Source organism: Podarcis raffonei, chromosome 13, assembly GCF_027172205.1.
Source record: "Podarcis raffonei isolate rPodRaf1 chromosome 13, rPodRaf1.pri, whole genome shotgun sequence".
NCBI classification, from domain to species: Eukaryota; Metazoa; Chordata; class Lepidosauria; order Squamata; family Lacertidae; genus Podarcis; species Podarcis raffonei.
Genome location: NC_070614.1, coordinates 39,853,386 through 39,876,652, shown reverse-complemented (window position 1 = coordinate 39,876,652; position 23,267 = coordinate 39,853,386). Strand labels below are relative to the sequence as shown.

Genomic DNA, 23,267 nt, shown 5'->3' with positions numbered 1-23,267 from the left:
GCAGAGTCCTCCTGACGGTGCTGTCATACGGCAAGGGACAGGGAACCCAATGGCCCTCTAGGTGTTCCTAGATGACATCTCTTGTCATTCCTGACTCATTGGCCTCACTGGCTGGGACTGATGGGAGGTGGAGAGCCATAGACCGCCCACTTCTGCTGTAAGGATTCCTCATTCATTATATACATAATGCTCTGAGAATTCAAAAAACAATAATAATTCAGACAGCTTCCCATTTACGCAGGGGTTACGTTCCAAGGCATCACACGTTTAAGTGCAATCGTGTATATGGCGGATACCATTGAAAAAGCCTGCAAACACCCTCTAAACCTCTGGAAACCCTTTAAGAATCCAGCAACACTCTTGGGATTAGACTTGCAAAGGCTTGTGGGATTGCTAGACGCTGTTTCTGCACCATTTTGGTTTGCTCCCTTAAGTGCCACTTCCGGGTTTGGGGTGACACAGTGTAAATGGGGAGTTGCCCACGTAAAACGCTGTCGAGTATTCAGTCTTGCTGCCACGCTTTCGTAACCGAAATAAAGCACCCCTCGTTTCATCGATAATTAATTCTATTTTTTATTTAAATCCACAAACTCTGGTTCATGAAACGACATGCTGTTCCCCACCCCCTCCCCTGTGCCTGAAAATCACACCCATAAAATTAAACGTTAGAGATATAAATAGCAGTGTCTCTCTGCTTGAGCACCAAGGGCAGAGGAGAAACAGGAAGAACTGAGGGTAGTGGGGGGTCTTGTGGCTCCTTGCGTCGTGGCCCAGCCACTGCGCAAGAGGCTCAGTTGAAAAGACAGTCCCTGCTGCTCTCCTGGAGAGCCTTAGCACCCAAATAAGACTTCTCTATATACAGATAATCTAAGAATCACATTCATTGTTAGCCCTAAGATGCTCCGCAGCGGGAAACGGCACAGGCGATGCCGTGACCTTCCTAGCAAAAAGTGACCTAGCTGGGAAGACTTGGCAGCTGAAAAGCTCTCTCTGCAGCTGACTCCCCAGCATGAAATTTCATCTCCCCAATATGGGGCATTAAGATCGTGGGGCAGCGGAGGGAAAAAGAGAGACATTTTCCCCCACCCACCCATTTTGCTCCTCCCCTAACACTGAAAAATTTAGAGGGAGATGGATGTGCTGTTCCAAAGGGGGAAAACAAATACTTTTCTTTTCCTTTCCCGAAATGTACAGAAGGTTAAGAAGGTGGAAGACCTCCCCACACACCACGTTGCGCCCCCCCCCCAAGTGTGAGTGAGTGAGTGAGTTGGCATGTGTGCAAAAGTGTAAGGCCCCCGCAGGGTCAAAGGAAAACGTCCTGTCCGGATTCTTCAGGAAAAGTCAGAGGTAATGAAGAGGCTGGATTGATCTCTTCTCTTGCGCTTGAAATGTCGACCAAGATGATCTGTGGGGCGGGAGAGAAAAGAATGAATGTAAAAAAAGGAATGTCAAAGGCATGGAGACAAAGTGGGATGTAGACAGAGTGCTGCTTCCATGTAAAAATACATATTGTTAGAAGCAGGATTCAAACCCGTGCCTCCAGGCGAGAGGCTGCAACTTGAACCTAGTGCCTTAGGCCGCTCAGCCATCCTGGCTAGAAGACTCCCATCATATCCAGGTTGGGGAAGGTGGGCTTAAGAGTGACACAGGTCCAAAGCATACTGGGTGATTTTGGGCCAGACACCATCTTTCAGGATATCCTATTTCCCAGAGCTGTTGTGAGGGTTAGAGAGCAGAGAGTTCCATTTACGCTGCCCTGAGAAAGGGCAGGATTTATTTACTTCTCAAATAAAAAGACACCCCCCCAAGGGTTGAGATTTGAGAAACAACCACCCAGGAGAGCTGGACGCTGAGAGGCTGGGTGGCCACCTGTCATAGATGCTTCAGTTCAGATTCCTGCATGGCAGAGCGTTGAACTAGATCACCATCAGAATCTCTTCCAACTCTACGATTCTGTGATCCCCAAAACTGAGTCTATGCCTTGTTAAAGAAAACCCTATCTGCAACCATCAGTCCTGCTAATTTAATAAATACTCCTGCAAATGCACGTTGTCATTTTCTCAAACCCAGTTTTGGGATTATGGGAATGGAGGAAGAGGAAAAGCCTGGAGACATTACCCAGCTTTCCCCCTACAGCTCTTGAGGACTATAAACTTGGCTCTGTTTTTTAAGTGAAAGATGCTAAGTTAATCAACTGGCAGAAGCGAGCGGGGTAGGATGGAGCTGTGGTTACAGATTGGAAGTATCCGTTCTTACCTTCAGTGTATCAGCGATTCCTGAGCTGAATGGCCTCCAGTCTCTTCAATTGGTGCTGGAAATAGAGAAGGCAAAGTTTAGCAATAAGTGGGGGGGGGGGAGGGAGGGCTCTGCTGTTGAGATGCTCCCAGGAAAGACTCCAGTTTAGGGTTAGATAACGGGAAAGAAGCGACTTACTGGTGAATTTCTCCCGCCGTCGGCAGCGGGCGTAGATTATGATGCCGCCTATCAAAACCGCCAGAGTTAAGGCGCCCAGAGATGCTCCCACCATAAGCCACATGTTGAAGTTGTCTGGGAGTTGAGGGTCTCCGCCTGCCAGAGAGAAGAGAGAGGGAAGGGTTAAACTCAGCCGAGCTTCCCAAAAGCATGATCCGCTTCTGATCCCAGCACTTCCTCCTGGGGCTCCCCTCAGACGAGAGTCTCTTAACAATCTGAACCAGACTTGTCTTCAACAACATCCCCTTTTCCTTCCTGCTGAACCATTTCCCACAAGGCCAGTCGGTTGACCCACGGCTGCAAGAGGAACGAAATGGTGCCAAAAATAAAAAGTTGCAAATCTCAGCTTCGAATTCAGGCTGGGGGATGTCGCTGATCTTTTTCTTTTCAAGCCACAGGCTTTTTGGGGACCAGATTTCAGCACACACTTATGCCAGCTAGGAGGAGCGGGAGGTGCAGGGAGAAGAGAAGCAAAACAAAACCCCAAACGGGAAAAAATAATGTTTTTCAAATTCTGTTTAATTCGATGAAGATCTCTTTCTATGTACATTTGATATTTGGTCCTCCTCTCCCTGGATTCATGCCAGCTTTTCTGTACCCACCATGCACAGAGTCCTGCAGCCTTCAGTGTCAGTGCGGTGTAGTGAGTAGAGAATGTTAGATTAGGACCTGGGTTCGAATCTCCATTCAGCCATAAAGCTTGCCGGGTGGAGGGGTGACACCCAGGCCCATCACTATCTTATAGCCTGGCTTAAAGGGCTGTTGTGAAGGCAATGGAAGGAGGGGCATGAAATAGAGAGGGGTTCAGTGCACCCTTGCAGGTGGAAAGCTACCATTCCTGGTTTCCTGCCCTCAATCCCACCCCCCAAAAAAATCCCAGTTCTACTCTCACAAATGGCTTGTCGATATAAGAAGTCAACGCAGCTGGAGCAACCCAAGGTTCCTGCCCCAGTGCATGGTGGGTAAGGGTTGGTGTCAGCCACTCACATGTGGTGCAAAAGTCATTCTTGTTTTGACGCTGGCAGACAGAGCAGTCCATGCATTTCTCCAGGTCGGGGCTCCAAGACTGGCCTCCTGGGCACACGGAAGCTGGGGGGGGGGGGAGAAAAGGAAGATTTAGGCAGGAGTCTCTTGGCTGTGGAGGCACTGACATCTGTATCAGCCTAAACTTTCTCACAGGGTTGTTGTGAGGATAAAATGGGGAGAGTTACATACACCACCTTGAGCTACTTAGAGGAAAAGGTTGTTGTTGTTGTTGAAAGGTTGTTGTTGTTGTTATGGCTATTATTATTATTATATTATATTATTATGGCTGGGTTTCCCAGCCACTCTGGGTTGCTTACATCATATATAAAAACATAATGAAACATCAAACTTGAAAAACATGAATGTTGCTAGTACATACAGGTGTTTTGGTAAGTCACATCCAGGTATATACCACTGTAAGAGTCTTGACTCCCCCAGCACAAGAATCCTGGGAACTGTAGTTTACCCACATACAGAGAGCTACAATTCCAAACAGCCTTAGCTATGGTTCCCAGCAAAGGTGCCAACTTGAATAAAATATGGGGGGGAGGGGGCAGGTAAGCCCTGCCCCACATAACTGATCACATGATGCGACACACACACCATTTGAATGGAAATGCCCATCAACTTTCTGGGGGGGGGGGAATGGCCCCCTTAAATATTTTAGGGGGGGGCGAAAGGGCCTCAGCCCCTAGGAGTTGGCTCTATGTTCCGTGGGGGGAGGCCCTGAGAGTTAAAGTGGTATGAATGTGCTTTAAATGGATTGTGTGGATGTGACATCCGTGTTGGCTGGCTCTCACAAACCAGGGAGAAATGAAGGGCTTTGGGGGGGGGGCTGGGATTCTCAAGCAGGCTTCTTTGGAAGCCAGGCCCGCTGGGCTCATTGCAGCCTCTGGACTCCAGAGCAAATCGCGGCTTAGGAGGAGCGCGCTGTAAAACGAGCCGGGGTGGCAGGGAGAGAAAGACGATTAGGAAGAAGCTGAATGAATGAAAGCAACCAAGCGACAAGTCAGAACATGAAGACGCTTAACAGCTGAATGAAAAAGAAGAAAAAGATCCATACACGAGGCTCTCCTGTCCCTCCCTCCCTCCCATGACATGAGGGTCTATTTCCAGAGGGGTAACGTCAGTAGGGAAAGGGGTGTCGTGTTTCGCCCCGAAACCTGAACCAGCCCCGAGCAGCAGCAGGAGAGCATCGGGGGGTCAAGACTGAGAGCATCACGTGGCGAAGTTGTGGCGCGGGGGAGGACAAGGACCCCCTCCCCCCTTTCAAGTGACTTCATTGATAAAATATGCCCCGTGCAAGCGAGCAAACAGATGGCGCCGGGCCCAGAAGTGGAACGAAAGAGACGGTGGGGCGGAGCCGGTGGGTGAGTCACCATGTGGGTCGCCTGATGCAGCGGACGTCAGATTTCTCTCTCCCCACCCCCCAGGCCCCCAATTGTCCGCTGCCCGGATCCTGCTCTCCTGTCCCAGTTTTCTCACTTGTGACTCGCGGGCAAAAAGAAACTTTCACCCGCAAGGCAGCCAATGGGGAGGCGGCGCTGGCCGAGGGGGCGTGGCACCGAACTCATGGAAATTCCAACGCGGGCCAGACTCGCTTCTGCCATTGATCTTATTTTCGCGGGGGGCGGGGCTCCGCGTCATTAACTCGCGGAAATCGTGAGTGTCGAAAGCGCCTCTGGGCATGGGCAGACGGCCTTCTCTTTCCTAGGCGAAACCCCGCCCCCTCTCCCCATCGCCTCTGCTGTGGATTAAGCCGGGCTGGGGGGATCCGTTCCAAACATTGGACTCGTCACTTTCCCTGTCCCCGCAGCTATGTGTCGTTAGCAGCTCCGCTACAGGCAAACATTCAACAGGTCGAGCCCTCTCTCAGACGCGAATGGTTTATAAGGTTGCACCTGTTGAAATTCTGCCTGGGGAGCAACTGTTAGAGCAGCACAAGAGAGGGCGACAGCTTTACACCCACGCAGAGGAAGGGATGGCAACGCCGCTACGTCTAGACACAGGGCTGTTGAACGGAGTTCTGTGTGATTCGAAAGCTGACATACTCGCTTGGCCCGCTTCGTATCTGCTAACCTGGGCTGCTTTGCCATTTCGCGTTCTCGGGGGGGGGGGAGCCCAACAGCCCCCATCCCTAGCCCACCCCGTCGTCAAAGATCCAGTATTCTCAGGTAGGGCTGGGACGCCGGAGAGCCGCTACACTGTCAGTGTAGACAGTAGTAAGCTCGATGGACTAGCAGGCGGCAGAGGAAGTTCAACCGGTGCAGCCTCCCCATCTCCATGCCCGGGAGAAGAAGTTTCACCTCCTTGGCTTTATAGCTGTGAAGGCGGCTGGGTGAGACGACCCCACTCCAAACCATCCCACCCCGCCGCTTCCGGAGACCCCTTTACCTGGAACCGGCTCTCCCGAGGCTATCCGGCACAGGAAGGGGAAAAGCCCCACCAGGACGGCTCCCAAAGGCAGCAGCATCTCTCGACCGCTCTCCCTGCCTCCGAGGATGAGGAAAAGGAGCGACTGAACCGCTGGTCTGTCTGTGACTCAGCTCCAAAGACTTTCCTCGGCTCACTATAGAGACGCCCACGCAGATCCGGAAGGCCAGGATTGGCGGGCAAGGAGCCAGGACTCCTGGGTTCCATCCTTTGATCTGGGAAGGGGGCGAGGGAGGCGGGGGGGGGGCTGTCTAGCAAGTTAAAGCAGGAAAAGCTCAGAGCGAGAAATTGTGGATTTTCTGGGCAGGGCAACGAGTCGCCTGGATTTAACCGGGGACTGGGAGGCGGGAGACCTGGGTTCCCCTGGGACGCCTGGGTTCCCCAGAAGGGGGGTCCCGCTGAGGTTTTTGGTTTTTCCTTTAACCCACAAAAACAAACCCTACAGCCTGTTTCATGCTGCTCCTTGATTTTGTGGCTTTTAAGTTTATTATGCTTAGGGGTTTTCTTTCAATAGGTACACTTTGCTTTATTCCTTTTGGAAACCGCCCGGGGAATATGATCGAAGGGCGGTATAAAAATATTTCTAATAAATAGACGTTAGATCAAAGGGGATATGTCAGAAGCCGAAAGCTGCTCTGAAATGACCGCTGCTCTAGGCGGTTGTTTGTTTTAATAAGGTTACTTTTAAAAAGGGGGGGAGCGGTGCATAGAGAATGAATGAATACAAAGAGCTCCTGTAGGAAACGGCAGGGGGAAGGAGGTTGGGAGGGGATAGTATTGGGTTAAAGGAAATAACTGGGGCTTCTGAGTTCTTTGGAAAACTCCGTCTCCGGGACTGTCTGGTCTGAGAGGTTTAGTCAGTCGCTAAACGAATGGAACCACTCTCGTTAGAAGCACGACTGCTGCTTCTTGTTTTTACCCCAACGCAAGTGGAAACAAATTGAAGGAGATATTTAAGAGAAGCCACCCTAGAGGAGCCTTGTGGTTACTGAGTGGCGATGAAAAGACATTCTGTACATGCTTAAGAGGCACCCTCGTCTTCATTCATTCAGACTTTCCTCTGCTGGATTCTGGGAACTCTGAGCAGGTTCGGGGTGTGTATGTGTGTGGTTTCCAGCCTTCCTAAATTCTCTGGAAATCGGGAAAAAGAATCCACTTGGTTAGAACATCCTGGCTTTCAACACTCAAAAGTTCTCCTTTCTTCATCACACGTTGGTGTCACTTTCTCAAAATTAAAAATACCAAAGTTGGAGAGTATGTATGTAACTTTGAAACTCTCACATTTCTGGGTTCAGAGATGCATATTTGCCTCTCCGCATTCCAAAGGAAATAACTGGTACATGTGTTTTACATTAAGCAAATTTCTTTGTTAAAAATAAAGTGGAAGCCGTTTTCCTGGCTGTTCCACTAGTGCCAAAGGTGCCCCCACCAACTCATGTTTTAAATCCTGACTTTGCCATGCACAGTTTCTCCAACAGCCCCCCAGGAAAGACACATCTATGCTTTAGGTGTCCTAAAAGTGTACATTTTAGGTTGCCATATAACATCTCACTTCCACAGTGCAGAAATGCCCTGGATTTCAATAGGCAGGAGACTCTGGCGAGATGGTTGTGCAATCCAGGAATTCCCCAGTGAAAGAGGACAAGGTGGGGGTGGGGATGTCTGCCTGCCAAAGAGCGGCTACAACCAGCAGGCAAGTCCAGTACTTGGTATACCCTTCACTTAGTGCATATGAACAGCCAGAGCGTAATTGGATGAAAGCCCAAGAGCCATTTAAAATGTAGAGGTGGGGTATGTGAATTAAAACTTTTGCTCTGCTGCTGCTAAATAACCACAGCTCTCCCCAGGTTATGCCTTCATAGGATGCTAGCCTGAGGGCATGTTTACCAGCACCGGTACTGACTACTCCAAAGATGGGGGAAATTAGCTTCCAGGTGTTCCTGGACTCAGTGCCGGATTTATGTATAAGCTAAACAAGCTATAGCTTAGGGCCCCACTCTCTTGGGGTCCCCAAAAAAATTTAATGGAAAAAAACACCTGGATGTACATTTCCAAAATATAAGACAAAGAACAAATAAAATAAAACCTACATACAGCAATAGTGTTTTGTGTTGTGTAGGCTCCTATGGTGTAAGTCATGGGTAGGCAAACTAAGACCCGGGGGCCGGATACGGCCCAATCGCCATCTCAAATGGCCTGCGGACGGTCCGGGAATCAGTGTGTTTTTACATGAGTAGAATATGTGCTGTTATGTAAAATGCATCTCTGGGTTATTTGTGGGGCATTTTTTCCCTCCAAAATACAGTCCGGCCCCCCACAAGGTCTGAGGGACAGTGGACCGGCCCCCTGCTGAAAAAGTTTGCTGACCCCTGGTGTAAGTAATGGTCCCCGCCTGCTAGCTTGCTCCCTAAAATATCACTGGTTAGATACCCATTAGATCCATAAATTACCATATAGCATATATTCAACACAAAAAACAGTGACAATTTGTTGTTGACCAAGGACAGCTGGACATACAAAGGGCCCCATTACCTTCAGTAGCTTAGGGCCTCATCAAACCTACATCTGGCCCTGCCTGGACTCCATCTCCTATCAGCCCCCACTATCCTTGGAGCTGAAAGCCAGCAACACCCCCAGGACCACAGGGTCCCTGTGGCTGGACTCTTCCCTGACTAACAGGAACTCTCCAGCTAAGGTGGGAAGGTGGGAAGGCCAAGAGCTCGGTGGCAGAGCCCATGCCTTGCAAGCAGAAGGTCCCAGGTGAGAGAGGTGCTGCCAGGCTGTGCAGATGTGGTCTGTCCCCCCTTTAGGTTGGTCTCTGCCGGCATAAGGGTGAATTCTTCCATCAATGGTATTTGGGTTTTTTTAAAAAAATATTTGATTTTACAAGTAATAAAATTTTAACAACACAACCATCCACATCTAAACATTCCTCCGAATCTCTGGACTTCCCACTTTCCCCTCTATGGGTCCTATTGTTAATCTTTTCAACTGCATATTTTTCAGCAGTCCATATTTTATGTAACTCCATTTTCTCCATAGTACTTGCTACATTACAAGTGTTATTGCAATCTTGCTAAAGTTTTCATTTGCTTACAGTGTTCTCCAAGATAAATTATATTTCCCCCCCATTCTTTGTTCAAGTTTTGTTCTTCTTGGTTCCTGAGCTTTCTGGTCAGTTTTGCCATTTCGGCATAGTCCAACAGTTTAATTTGTCATTCTTCTCTGGTAAGGAACTTTATCTTCTTTCCATTTCTGGGCTAGTAGCATCCATGCGGCTGTCGCTGTGTACATAAAAAGTATTTTCTGCTCCCTTGGAATATCAGCACCCACAATTTCTAATAGAAAAGCCTCTGGTTTTTTGTGTTTTTTTAAAAAATAAAAGTTAGTTTGGACGTTTTTTCCAGCTCATTATATATCATTTCCCAGAATGCTTTTATTACCTTACAAGACCACCACATATGATAAAAGGTGCCTTCTTTTTTCTTTACATTTCCAGCAGATATTTGTACCTGTCTTACACATTTTTCCTAACTTACGAGAAGTCAAATACCATCGGTACATCATTTTCATATAGCCATCTGTGGTATTTTACCCTGACATGTTTCACTCACATTGCAAAGGCAGGATCTCCCTTCTGCTACCCAGGCCGTGGGGAGGCAGGGATCTTATGGGCACATGTGGTGGAGTCGTGCCAAAGTTCAGAAATTCTGTGATCGAGTGATTGCAGAAATCAGTTCACTTATGGGGTCCTGGACCCTAAACTGTGTATTTTTTTCCTAATTTTGATCAAGGTAATGTGGATCTTTTATGTGAACAGTTAATGGTAGATCCCTTGGTAGCCCCTCGATTAGTAATCCTCAGGGCTGAAAAGATACATCCTGCTGTTATAAGAATTAAGGTCTCAAATATATAAATTAAATGTACAGGGCAAGCACGTACATAAATATATACACCACATGTCTGAAACAGTACAGGAAGACAGTCCTGAAACCATTTTGACTCTCCCAAACTGACCAAATGTTTCTCTGCAAGGAGGGAGGAAATGAAAAAAACCTCCCCATTGTCTCTGTGCTCTTCAATCCTGCCTTAAGGGCACATTTAAGATATGAATAGGGTGAGCCTGTGACCTGGATTCAGGAATTAAGTAGTTGTAATAACAAAAGAATGGCCAGTCTGGCCCGGTGATCCAATCAGTGACCATTGACAGGTTTTCTGCCAGACAGGATTTCGCTGGAAACCACCTTTCTATTATGTATGTTTGATGTTTCTGGGGGTGGTCTGGAGTTTGAGGGTGGGCAATTTCAAAAGTCTACATAAGGGCGAGCACACCTTTGTTCTGGGTCCCTCCCCCCCCCGTGTGTGGGGGAGCACCATGTTGCAAGAGATTTAATAAAGATCAGGCTTACTAGCTGCTTTGCTTCTCAATATTCTGTTTGTTTTCTGTTATTTTCTCCTACAGATAGAAAACCTACAAAAGGACTCTATGGGCTCTTGGGTACCCCTTAAGGGGAAATGAGCAGGTTTTTTCCCTCATAACACTGCTATACCCTAGGTCTTCACCTGGTGAGTTGCGGCCTGACCCAAGGAGCACTTTGTTGTTGTTGTTTAGTCGTTTAGTTGTGTCCGACTCTTCGTGACCCCATGGACCAGAGCACGCCAGGCACTCCTGTCTTTCACTGCCTCCCACAGTTTGGTCAAACTCATGCTGGTAGCTTTGAGAACACTATCCAGCCATCTCGTCCTCTGTCGGCCCCTTCTCCTTGTGCCCTCCATCTTTCCCAACATGAGGGTCTTTTCCAGGGAGTCTTCTCTTCTCATGAGGTGGCCAAAGTATTGGAGCCTCAGCTTCACATTCTGTCCTTCCAGTGAGCACTCAGGGCTGATTTCCTTCAGAATGGATGGGTTTGATCTTCTTGCAGTCCATGGGACTCTCAAGAGTCTCCTCCAGCACCATAATTCAAAACCAAGGAGCACTACTGCCACCCAAATATATGGTAGCAGATTAAGAAGTGGGTCTGCAGATGCATGTTTGGACTAAAAGTGGGCCTTAGTCTGAACAGGTTGAAGATACCTGCCATAGATCACTGGTTCAAGAAAGTTATGTGGATTGCTGCCTCAGATAAAGTGACGTAACATTCAAGCTATGACAAACCTAGACAGCATCCTAAAAAGCAGAGACATCACCTTGCCATCAAAGGTCTGTATAGTTAAAGCTATGGTTTTCCCCGTAGTGATGTATGGAAGTGAGAGCTGGACCATAAAGAAGGCTGATCGCCGAAGAATTGATGCTTTTGAATTGTGGTGCTGGAGGAGACTCTTGAGAGTCCCATGGACTGCAAGAAGATCAAACCTATTCATTCTTAAGGAAATCAGCCCTGAGTGCTCACTAGAAGGACAGATCCCGAAGCTGAGACTCCAATACTTTGGCCACCTCATGAGAAGAGAAGACTCCCTGGAAAAGACCCTGATGCTGGGAAAGATGGAGGGCACAAGGAGAAGGGGACGACAGAGGATGAGATGGTTGGACAGTGCTCTCGAAGCTACCAGCATGAGTTTGACCAAGCTGTGGGAGGCAGTGGAAGACAGGAGTGCCTGGCGTGCTCTGGTCCATGGGGTCACGAAGAGTTGGACACGACTAAATGACTAAACAACAACAATTAAAAAAAAGAGAGACATGGTGCTAAGGGATAAACTGTCTGGGAAACTACATACCGGTAAATGAAGAACAAAGAAAAAAAATGTTTAGGGGCACTTTCATTTTCCTTTTCATATTTAAATATTGTCCCTCAATGATGCCAAACTTAGATTCACAAAGTGTTTAGGAGTATGCGTACCCCTGTGCCCCCCCCCAGAAAAAAGGACTGAAAAGCTCCATGGTCATCATGGCAGCCACCCCAGAGCCAGTTGCCTTGGCAGGGATGTTGAAGTGTCCCCCCAAAGCAGCAGTCTGGGAGTCCTCTACACCACCTTTGAGACCAGCTCTGTCAGCTCAGGGAAAGAGACTGCTGGGCAACAAGGTGGGCAATAAACCTGCAAAATCCCAAATGTGTCCTAATTGCCTCATTCCAGGAGCACTGAACCTTAAATACTCCCACAACCAGCTGGGGGTGGGGTGGGGAATCATAGAATCATAGAGTTGGAAGAGACCACAAGGGCCATCGAGTCCAACCCCCTGCCAAGCAGGAGACACATCACGCAAGCAAAAAGCATCATATCATCCAAAATATCTTGAGAGCACCAGGTTGGCAAAGTCTAGATTTTGGGGGTACCCGTGTCCGGTTTAGTATGTGTGGCCAAGCCTGCCTAGTACTCTTTGAACTGAACCGGATTGAACTGAGAAAGTCGCGTGCTCCTGGCTTGTCCAATAGAGATCTCGGCTCCCCAAACTCAGCCTCCTGCAAATCCATTCATACCAAACTGGGCAATGGAGGTTATGGTGGGGGGGACTCAGAGTGGCAGCGCCGTTCCCCATTGGTTCCTTTCACTGCCATTCACCCTTAATTCCGAGTCCTCTACTGTACTTGCCATCCCCATTCACACGCTTCACCCTCCCACCCTGCCGGTGAAAGGTGTTTTGGCGCCACCTGCTGGCTAATATTTCAATTGCTCCTTGTTGTGCAGGTAATAATAATAATAGGCAAGTGTGGGAGGGCTAGTGATGATCAACGTGTGAAAATCAGTTCAAATGAAGATGGCCTAGCTAGCGGGTCGGAAAACAAATCTGCAAAAGATTGTCACCAACAGTCACCAACATTAAAAAACAAACAAACATTGGGTTGTACACAATAGCTAAAAAAATCACATTAACTGGCAAATTCAGGGGGGTGTGTGTGCAATGAAAGCTGATTTGGAGCTCTGGTGAAACTTGCTCCTCGAAAACCGAACTTTTTCCTATGAGAAAAGTGACCTGGGGATTCATTGGAAAGTGTGGGGCGCCACTTGCTGGATGCAACTTTGTCTAATTAAACTCCCTACGAGCAGTTCAGGATGGATGCTCATTCAGAAGACAACTGTTATCTCATCTCTCCACAACCAAATCAGGACAAATGCTCAACACACAGTTTGACCAGAAGGTGAACAGTTAGCATGTCAGTCTTGGAACTGGACTAGAAAGAGACACAGAGACTGGACTTGCTCTCTGCGAGAGTCTAAAGCTATGGCTTGGGGGTCCCTTCCTAGAAAGCTAACGGAGGAGAAGGATCTGTTGGGGTCTTAATGCTGCGTGAACCTTCCACCTTCCATTCAGCCTGTATATATGTGGAAATAAATCTTTTACGGCAGAAAATGCCATCAGCCTCCAGTGACCTTCATTCCAAGGAGACCGAAACTCTGCTATGCACCAAGACCTTGGTGATCTCTTCCTGCTTTGAGATTGGGGTGTGCTTAAAGGTAAAGGTAAAGGGACCCCTGACTATTAGGTCCAGTCGTGACCGACTCTGGGGTTGCGGTGCTCATCTCGCTTTATTGGCCAAGGGAGCCGGTGTACAGCTTCAGGCTCATGTGGCCAGCATGACTAAGCCGCTTCTGGCGAACCAAAGCAGCGCACAGAAACGCCGTTTACCTTCCCGCCAGAGCGGTACCTATTTATCTACTTGCACTTTGATGTGCTTTCGAACTGCTAGGTTGGCAGGAGCAATGGGAGCTCACCCCGTCGCGGGGATTCGAATCACCGACCTTCTGATCGGCAAGTCCTAGGCTCTGTGGTTTAACCCACAGCACCACCCGCGTCCCTTAGCAGTATATAAATGCATCCAATAAGTAAAATAAATAAATAGCAGTTGAAAACAGCCCTACCCTCTGTGGATCTGTCTGTCCCCCTGTAAAGCAATCACTGTTTGTCATCAGAGGGAGATTTACCCACTAGATTTGAGTCTCTTGCTGTACTGACCGAGCTACCAAGAGAAGGTTAAGGGTAGACATGATAGAGAAAGCAGGTGTGATTCCAAGGCTGTAATGGAGGTACTTATATGTATCAACTCACAGGGAAATGTATCCACATTGCAGCCGAAGCAACCTGTGTGTTTGATCACCCCTGGAAGTCCACACTGCTGTTGTAGCTGCTTCTAAGTTGCGGCAGGAAATTCTGTTACGTTCATAATTTCCGAGTTGCGGAAGTTGGCGCTAATGCAAGAAACCCTATGCAACAGCACAGAGGGCTGAGTCCTGACTCAGAATAAGCAGATTAAGCAGGCAGAAAACCAGCTTAATGTGTAATCCAATTTCGTGGAGCAAAACTGGAGCCCTGGAGGTTCCCAATCTGCTGGCTGGTACTTAGCACTTCAAGCAACAGATTTCGCCGTTAGGGCAAATGCCACTGGAAAGAATGGATAAGCTTGGGATCCCAATCCCACCCATGTTAGAGATGCAAGGCTTCTCTGTCTAACATTTCTCTTGTCCCTCTTCAGCTACTAGCATTGTTTTCACATGTCCTTGAAGTCTAGCTGCGATTAGCCTGGAAACCAAGTCCTGTGAGAAGCAGCTGGAGAAGCAGGACAGTTTAGCCAGGTGAAGACAAAATGAAGAGGAGTCACCACAGCATCCTTCAAATATTTGAAAGGGTCGTCACACAGAAGATGGGGCAGACTTGTTCTCCATTGCTCCAACGATGGCTCTCCATTTGTGCAATGCTCTCCCTAGAGAAGCTCACCTGGTGCCATTGATATGTATCTTCAGCCACCAGACAAAAACATTCCTTTATTATGTCCCACATCTCGTGCCCAATCAATCATAACCGATTTAACTTGTTCATCCTTTGTATGCCACTCCAACAACAGGTTGTACATTTTAGACATGTTTTTAACATTGGTATCTAACAACTCTGTTTCCAGTTTGGTTTTTTCTGTTGCAAAACCATTTCTCTTATCAATCTTACATAATTCATTAATTTGATAATATTGAAGCCAATTCACCTTATCTTTAATTTGTTCAAACAGTTTTAATTTAAAATCTTCATGGTCCTCTATCAATAGATCTGAGTATCTCAACCATTTGTTTTCCATATTTAGCTTTTTTGGGGCCTGTGCTTCGATTGGTGAAATCCATTTGGGTGTTTTTCGTACTAAAAGGTCCTTATATCTGCTCCATACATTGTATAGCGCTTTTCTAATTATATGATTCTTAAAACCACTATGGGATATGCTCTCCCATTTTAATCTATGCATTATGATTTTGAGGTAAGCCATTTTCTAAGTAGCTTTGAGCTGCCATACCAGAAAAAAGCGACTCAGAAATTAATGAGTGGTCCAAAAGCAACAACTGTTAGACACCGGATGAGATTTTCTTTCTCCACCAGCAGGGATGCTGTGCCTGCAAGTTTACTGCATTGAGCAGGGGTCACTAGATGATCTCCAAAGACTGTTCCAGCTCTAAAATCCTGTTCTTCCACTGACAAAGTCGCTGCTCAGGAGAGCAAGCAACTGGATTCAGGTTTGCTTCTTTTTAGAAGCGGTTCTGCTGCATCACAGTGGCAGAAACCTTTAATCCCCTTTAACTGCACAGCCCCATGTTTCCTGCAGTGCTTCCTTCCTATCAAATACCATCTATCTAGAGACACCTGTATGCCTCGTTCCTTGATGAAAAGATTTTTAAAATTTCACCTGCTCCTCCCTGTTATCTCTATAGGCTATCTTGAGTTCAATTTCTTGGTAACACCAGAGTGTGACGTGACCTGGGGAAACTGGCTTTTGTCAAGTGGCATATCACAGGGTAGCATAAGCAAGCAATAAGCAAGCAAACAGGCATATATCCCTGTGGTAAGGGGTGGGGAAAGACCGTCACTAAGGGGAGAACACAGGACAAGAGACCAAGGGAGGTCATACTGTTACGTGCAGCCCAGTCTCAAATAGGTGAGAGAGTTCACGGGTGACAGCAGTTTTTTATTTTCTTGGAATAAAACTCATTGGAGGCTGTGGTGTCTTTTGTGTATATATGGCTTTATTTATACACATCTATACACTCTGAACATAAGAGAGAAGGGCTCATAGCATTGGCACTCCAATAAATCTTGCTTTCCTGTTAAGTTTTCAGGGAGATCCTCCCCAAGCTATACTTTTGGTTGTAGCAAAGAGAGCAAATCAAGCCCCTCTGTCTTCCCTACTCTGGATGTGACTAGCCTGAACTAGGCCCTGGCCTATTGCTCTCCTTCCCCTAGAAGTATATGGCAAGACAACCAGGTGTGGAGGGAGGCCTGTCTACTCCTCCCAAAGGCACTGCTAGCTGGTTGTTTCTATGGCAACACATCTTTATTTGCCCAACTCTTTAAAGGTAAAGGGACCCCTGACTGTTAGGTCCAGTCGCGGACGACTCTGGGGTTGTGGCGCTCATCTCGCTTTATTGGCTGAGGGAGCCGGCGTACAGCTTCTGGGTCATGTGGCCAGCATGACTGAATATTCTGGTGAACCAGAATATTAAATTGCTCATCGTCTAACATTGTATATGCCATCAAATGCCAACAGTGTCCTTCAGCTCTCTATATTGGACAAACAGGCCAAACCTTACGCCAAAGAATAAACGGACATAAATCGGACATCAAGAATCACAAGACAGAGAAACCAGTAGGAGAACACTTCAATCTCCCAGGACATTCAATACAAGATCTCAAAGTAGCTGTTTTACTACAAAGGAATTTCAGAAATAGACTGGAAAGAGAAGCTGCTGAATTGCAACTCATTACCAAACTTAAAACCATGGAGAGACCTGGTCTGAACAAAGACATTGGATTCTTATCTCATTATACATGACAAAGCCATTTTTCACCTTCTCACCCCTTGCTTTTTCGTGTAAGACCTATTGCAGTCGTTAAGAGTCGTCAACAGGCTCATCACAGCTATCTGCCAATCACCCATTCCCACCACCCTTCTGAGTAATACCCCTCCCCACCTTCTCACTATATAGAGGGATCTGGCAACTTCTGTTTCAGTGTATCTGAAGAAGTGTGCATGCACACGAAAGCTCATACCAAGAACTAACTTAGTTGGTCTTTAAGGTGCTACTGGAAGGAAAAAAAATTTTTGTTTTAATATGTGGGGTTTGTGAAAGGATCACAGCACCGCTTAGCAGAGCACCTCATTTTTATGCAGGAAGTTTCTGGTGATGGGAAAGACTGACTACTGCCCTGGAGGTACCGCATCAGAGTCGACCATCTTGGTCTGACTCAGGGTAAGGCAGCACCACACATTCCTAGTTTCTTGAATCCTCGCCTTTGTTGGAACAACACAAGAGCCTTTGTTCTGGGCAGATTTATTTTGGTCATTCGCAGCCTACATGTGAAAAGAACGTGCCGGCTGATGGGTGGATCTTTCCTCACATTTCTACTTCCCTTTTGGGAAAGGGCTGCAGCTCCGTCAGAAGAGCATCTGACTTGTGTGCAGAACGTCTCAGGTTCAATCTCCAGTTAAAGCTGGGAAATGGCCCTGCATGATGGCCCTGGAGAGCCACCCATTGTATAGCCTGACAGTTTAAGGCAGCTTCCTATGGACCATTTCCCCAAAGGCCCAGAAGTCTGTATTAACTTGCTCCTCTAATTCTCCAGGCCAAAGGTTTTCAACTTTGAGTCCACAGCTCCCTTGATCAATTGCATTCTTTCTGCGGCACCCCTGTGGGGCTCGGAGCCCAGTTGTGTCACCCCTTGCCTGCAGAGCTGGCAGCCTCTCGCCCTTTTCCGAACACCCTCCCTTGGGGTCCTCCTCTCCTCTCTTCTCTCCTTGGGAGTCCTCTGGGCAGCAGCTGCTGCTGCAACAAACAGCTGTGCAAGCCTTTGGGAGGCAGAGACTTAAGAGGGCACCAGAGGAGGGAGGGAAGGAAAGAGGGACAGAGGCCAGTGTTGCCTGCAGCACCCCTGACCATCATTCAAGGCTCCCAAGGGTGCCACGGCACACGGGTTGAAAACCACTGCTCTAGGCCCAAGTCACTTCTTGAAGAAATTTCTCTCTCTCTCTCTCTCATTCTCTCTCTCTCTCTCTCTCTCTCTCTCTCTCTCTCTCTCTCTCACACACACACACACACACACACTCCATGCTTATTTCCTCAGAAGTAAGTCCTACTGTGTTCAGTAGGGCTTCCTTGTAGGCAAGTGTGCTTAGAATCGCTGCCACAGCTTCCATGTTGAAGTGGGGAACAATTTTCCCAGCCCGAGGGCCACGTTTCCATCTGGGAAACCTTTTGAGGGCCACATGCCAGAGATAAACACAGATGGAGCAGTAAATTTTGCCTTTAGGCAAAAAGTCCCCTCAAAAGATGATTAAGTTGTTTATATATGTTACAACTGCAGCTAGGATTCTCTGTGCACAAAAATGGAAATGAGCTGAGATACCCACTCAAGAAGAATGGATAAGTGAGGTGATGGATTGCGCAGAATTGGCAAAGCTAACAGCTAAAATAAGAGAACCTAATGACGAAGGTTTTTGTGGAAGAACGGAAATCCATTTCGGATTATTAAAGAAGTATTATTGTATGAGGAATGTGCGAGCAGGATTTGAACTATGAGCAACAGAAGGGATCTAAGATTCCAGCAGTTTTGTTAAGGTTTAGGAGATAGTAGGCAGGATGCAGCAGAAGAAATTTGGGGGGGGGGGTGGGCTTTATTTTTATTTTATTTTTGCCTGCCTTTGGGCAGTAACCAAACTTTTACCCTCTTGCACCCCTGCTCTGTTCTTGATCCAGGCAAGCAAGAGGCCTTATGAGAGTTCAAGGACACCTTCCCAGCCGGGCAAAACAACAATCAAGGAAGGGTGCCAGGCAGGGCCAATAAGGATGTAGCCAAGGAGAGTTCTGAGGGCCACATAGAGAGGGTTGGAGGGCCCCGTTTTGCCCCAAGTTTCCCACCTCTGCTTCATGAGGAGTAGCTTTTGTTGACTTTGGTTCCTCCACATGGAGAACTACGACTCCCATTACCAAGGGCGAATGGGAACTGGAGTCCAAAACATCTGGAGGGCACCAGGTTGGCTGATGCAGAGAAGACGGCAGACTAATTTGAGAAAGCAGAGGAAGTAAAAGCCAGAGGGTGGGGAGAAGGGTGGTCCATCAGGGGGATGTTGAGGGCCCACATCCATGCAGCTGTGTGGGGGCGTTAGCTCTGGCAGCTATTCCCACATCTCTTGGGAGTTTCATTTCAACTTTCCCTTTGTTTCTCTGCGGCCGGCCTGTTCTGTGCAGGGGAGTTTCTGATAATGTGGAACCAAAAAACAAACCCCTTTCCCCCCTAAAGCAGAACACAAGAGGCAGAACAGATTCAAGAGGACGAAGGAGAAGACGGTGGACAAACAGAAGAACTGAAGTGTCAAGGCGACTCTAGAGGAGAAGGTAAAATTAAAGCAGGCAGCAACAGAGTTATATTTTATGCTTCTCAAGGGGCCTTTTTATCGTTGGACACAAAAGTGGATGTTTCCTCTCTGCACACATGGGGGGGAAGTGAGTGCAGGCAGGAAACAAAAAGGCTGTCAAAGGCATTGTCTTGAGCATGGGGGGGGGGCTGAAAATGATGAGCGGTTGCTTAAACAGGGACTGTTAGGGGCCGTCCTCAAAGGGCAACACAGGGAAGTGAGTGTGGCCCTCCCAAATGGCCACTGCCAGGGAGGCTCTTGCAGGACTAGTCTTGCTAACTTGCCTGCAACCCCTCAGCTCCACAGCCAAATCCTCAGTCCTTTGTAGCCCTTCTTCCTTCTTCCTAGAGAACTCAGGAGTCCGGCTTTCTACCTTAACCCTGTCCTCATACAGACTTCAGGAATCCGAAGACAGAACCCAATTCTGAAAAGACACAGACTTGGCTTAATTTTAGCCTAGGCTCAGCCCCAGAAGAACACACACACACACACACACACACACACACACACACACACACACACAGTGTTCAGTGCCAGAGCTTAAGTCTTGGAACAAAATGAATGTTTCTGAGCATGTGTTGAGTGCTTTTTACTCCCTGCTGAATAACTGCAGCTAGACTCCTGGCAGCCTGCATTAGGATGAGAGGGGAAGAGCTGGAGTGTTTGTTGCAGATGATGATTTTGCATAAGACCCTGGAGTTTTCTGGGTCTTGTTTTATAGGGTAAAACCCCCGAGAGATATTTGGAACCAGGTTTACTGGATAAGGGTCTGTGTGTCTTATATAACATAATAGAATTGTTAGAAGTATGTGTCTGAACCCACATGCGTGTACATCACTCACATGTATTCATACACACACTTTTAAAGAGGTTTGCGATATTTTGTTGGAATTATAATGTGCGTCTGTTTTTTGAGTACGTGCGTCACCCTTAACCGTACGCCCACAATAAATTCTTATACAAAGGAATAAAGAAAGCTTGTGTTATTCTATGAAATGAAAGCAACAGAATAACAAGAAAATTACAATTTAAGGAGGCAGCAAATCCCTCATCACAAACCTTGAACTAAAGAGGGGGAGAATCTCTACATATTCTCAAAAGCCTACAGAAGTGAGCATGAAAAATTTGTCCCAGAACTCACACTTCTTAATAAAAGTTAAGAAATGCCACTGACTACAAATCTTGGGGTTCCTTATAGCCTTTTCTTCATGGAGAAAGGAAAGGACTCTTCGGATGAGCAATTCTATCGCCTTTTCCTTGCAATTCCTGCCCAGCTTCATCTCTCCCATCTTGCAAATTGTGTTAAAGAAAACCACCTGGTGGGTGTTGGCTAAACCGGGCATCCTTTGTTTGCTTGCTGCCTTCAAACCATCTCACCTTTATCTTGATGGCCCCATTCAGGTGGTGAATAGACTACACTGGCAACTAAATTTATGCAAGGTGTGAGGAACACAATATGTTTCCTGAATGCCTTCAGGACATGGTTTGAGACCAGGCTGGTACCAGGGTCGCAAAAGTTCATGATAGAGGCTCTCCTGTCATTTTAGAGTTATGTCAGTTTTCTTGCCTGTGCTATGATCTAAACCACAGAATAAGTTCAGATTGACACACGATCCTATTCACAGTTTGAAGTGCTTTAAATAATATTTGGAGGATATCTGGCTGGTGTAGATCCAGGCAGGAGAAATGGGGCAGAGTCCAAAGAAAGGTAAAACAGAGATTTAACACATAGATTATGATTAATAACAGTAAGATAATAATAGCCCAACCTACAGGTGAGATGCAGGGTCAATCTTGTTGGAAATCCTTCATTTTAAAGTGACGCCTTGATAATAATTTACCATCTAAAAGCCATAGAGCAGGTGTGGGAAACGTTTGGCCTTCCAGATGTTGCTGAACTACAACTCCCATCACCCCTTCCCATTGGCCAGGCTTGTTGAGGTTGCGGGAGCTGTAGTTCACCAATATGTGGCGGACCAATGGCTCCACACACCTGTCACAGATCAGTAGTACAGGTATTTAAAAGGACCGGGGCACTAGATAGTCTAAAGAAATTTCAGTAGTAAAGGGTGGGAGTGGATGATCCTGGAAAGAAGCTAGACCAAATTCTGTAGACCCACCACCCCAATGTGCCTGGAAAAATACCTGCCACCTCACCTCCCCACCCCGTGCCTCTCATAGGTGTGGTACAGGTGCAAACCCAAGAGGTTAGGCCTTTCCTAGCATAAAGATGCTGTAATGGGGGAAACGTCATTTGATGAATTTCTGTACAGTGGTACCTCAGGTTACATACGCTTCAGGTTACATACGCTTCAGTTTACAGACTCCGCTAACCCAGAAGTAGTGCTTCAGGTTAAGAACTTTGCTTCAGGATGAGAACAGAAATCGTGCTCCGGCGGTGCGGCGGCAGCAGGAGGCCCCATTAGCTAAAGTGGTGCTTCAGGTTAAGAACAGTTTCAGGTTAAGAACAGACCTTTGGAATGAATTAAGTACTTAAACTGAGGTACTACTATATTATGTATTTGTTAAATGCACAAAGGCCCTAAAAACCAGTTTTTAAAAATGTACATGTAAAAAAAGGTAAAAAAAGAAGAAGCAATGCCCTCCATTCAAAACAAAACCAAAAGCCTATTTGCCATTCTCAACTCTCTCAGGCCTCTGAAGACCACAGAGCGACCAACTTTTGCACAATAATGTTTAGGAAGGAAACTCATCTTCCTCTCATGTCTTCCCTTCTCTCAGCAGATGGCTGCTGTGGTCGCTGGCCTGGCTCGGCTCCTACAGCCAGCCATGATGTTCCCTGGAGGTGAGCCTGGCTGCCGAGGCCTGGCCCCCTGGTATCTCCTTCTGGGGCTACGGCTGGTGGCCCTTTTCATCGCCGATGGGCCCTGGTCCTCTCCCAGCCCTGACCTGGTCTGCAACTGGACCTCGGTGGAGGCGGACAGTCGGCCTTTCTGCAGTGTGCTCTGCTTCAACCGCCACTTTCCTTCCCCTGTCTCCTCTGCGTGGGGTTTTGCCTTTTTGGCTGCCCTGCTCCCAGTGGGACTAATGGGGCTCATAAGGACTGGATCCAAGCACCAGAGAAAGGCGGCAAAGGAAGGAGACGAGGAGCTCACTGACATCACTAGTGTGAGCCACGACATGGCCGCCGGATCCAGCATGGCTCCCGGAACGATTCCTTTGCCCAAAATGGTTCCATCGGAACCCAAGATGTCTCCTCGTTGCACCTGGCCCTCAGCGGCCTTCGTTTTCTGCGTGTTTCTCCTCCTGGCCATGGAGCTGGGCTTCTTCTGGGTTGTGATATTTCTGCAGATCCCATCAGTGCTTCGCACAACCTTCTTATGCCTTCCAGGAGCACACTCCTGCCCTGAGGCACTGGAATGTGCCCTGGCAGGCCAAGCCGACAAGCACATGGCACTGTGGACGTTGGCTTTCACAGCTATTGTCAACATGGCGGCTTGCCTGGCCTACCTTCTCCTGACTCTAAGGAGGGCTTTCCGATGCCACAGAGGAAAATAACAGAGCCAAAGAAGAGAGCAGGGCCAGCCCACCCATGAGGCAAGGTGAGGTGACCGCCTCAGACAGCAGGATCCACATGGCCAGCGGGTTCCGATGCAGTTCTTTATTCCCCCATGTTCCTGAGGTAGATCGTCACTCATTTTCCCCTGGTGGGGATGGGAGCACCATTTTGTGGTTTGCCTTGGGTGGCAAAATTTATTGAGCTGGCCCTGGAGAAGAGAATGCAAGAAAGTGGACTGTGAAGGAGACCAATGACATACTCCGGAACTGCCATCCACATGGATTATTAACACGTCGGGGAACATTTATCAGCATTTTAGTCCGATTTTCTACCAGTAAACATACATTTGTATGCAGTATTGATTTATGCACATGTTTTTGCAAGGTCATCATGCATATTTGTATGCCATTTTCACTAACATGTTCATTTTTGTAATGCATTTTGGGAACCATTTGTTTACTACATCCTAAAATATGGACGGTGTGAATTTCAAA

The 23,267-nt window shown here is 47.5% G+C and overlaps 2 protein-coding genes across 4 annotated transcripts; one reads left to right on the top strand and one right to left on the bottom strand.

Moving 5' to 3' along the window:
- Positions 1 to 555: 555 nt before the first annotated feature.
- Positions 556 to 6,057, bottom strand: TNFRSF12A (TNF receptor superfamily member 12A). Its single transcript, XM_053363658.1, has 5 exons — positions 5,893 to 6,057; positions 3,460 to 3,561; positions 2,434 to 2,568; positions 2,257 to 2,311; positions 556 to 1,405 (listed from the first exon to the last, which is right to left on the bottom strand). Exons 1-4 carry the CDS (start codon positions 5,969 to 5,971, stop codon positions 2,259 to 2,261), a joined length of 369 nt encoding a protein of 122 aa, XP_053219633.1. The 5' UTR covers positions 5,972 to 6,057; the 3' UTR covers positions 556 to 1,405; positions 2,257 to 2,258.
- A 12,873-nt stretch (positions 6,058 to 18,930) lies between these two features.
- Positions 18,931 to 23,267, top strand: LOC128400913 (uncharacterized). Of its 3 annotated transcripts, XR_008327392.1 has the most exons (3): positions 18,931 to 19,233; positions 21,996 to 22,859; positions 22,897 to 23,267. XR_008327392.1 is itself a non-coding variant. In XM_053363616.1 (2 exons), the coding sequence occupies exon 2, from the start codon at positions 21,999 to 22,001 to the stop codon at positions 22,770 to 22,772; it is 774 nt and encodes a 257-aa protein (XP_053219591.1). In that variant the 5' UTR covers positions 18,931 to 19,233; the 3' UTR covers positions 22,773 to 23,267. The 3 variants fall into 3 exon arrangements, 2 of the variants coding, with proteins under 2 accessions (XP_053219591.1, XP_053219590.1); XM_053363616.1 differs by having other exon boundaries at positions 21,999 to 23,267; XM_053363615.1 differs by having other exon boundaries at positions 21,996 to 23,267.

Coding starts and splice junctions, on each gene's coding strand:
- TNFRSF12A (XM_053363658.1), bottom strand. CDS start 5,971: ATGCTGCTGCCTTTGGGAGCCGTCCTGGTGGGGCTTTTCCCCTTCCTG. Junction 2,569..3,459: donor GAATGACTTTTGCACCACAT/GTGAGTGGCTGA, acceptor TCTCTCTGGCAG/GCGGAGACCCTCAACTCCCA. Junction 2,312..2,433: donor ACGGCGGGAGAAATTCACCA/GTAAGTCGCTTC, acceptor CTCTATTTCCAG/CACCAATTGAAGAGACTGGA.
- LOC128400913 (XM_053363616.1), top strand. CDS start 21,999: ATGGCTGCTGTGGTCGCTGGCCTGGCTCGGCTCCTACAGCCAGCCATG.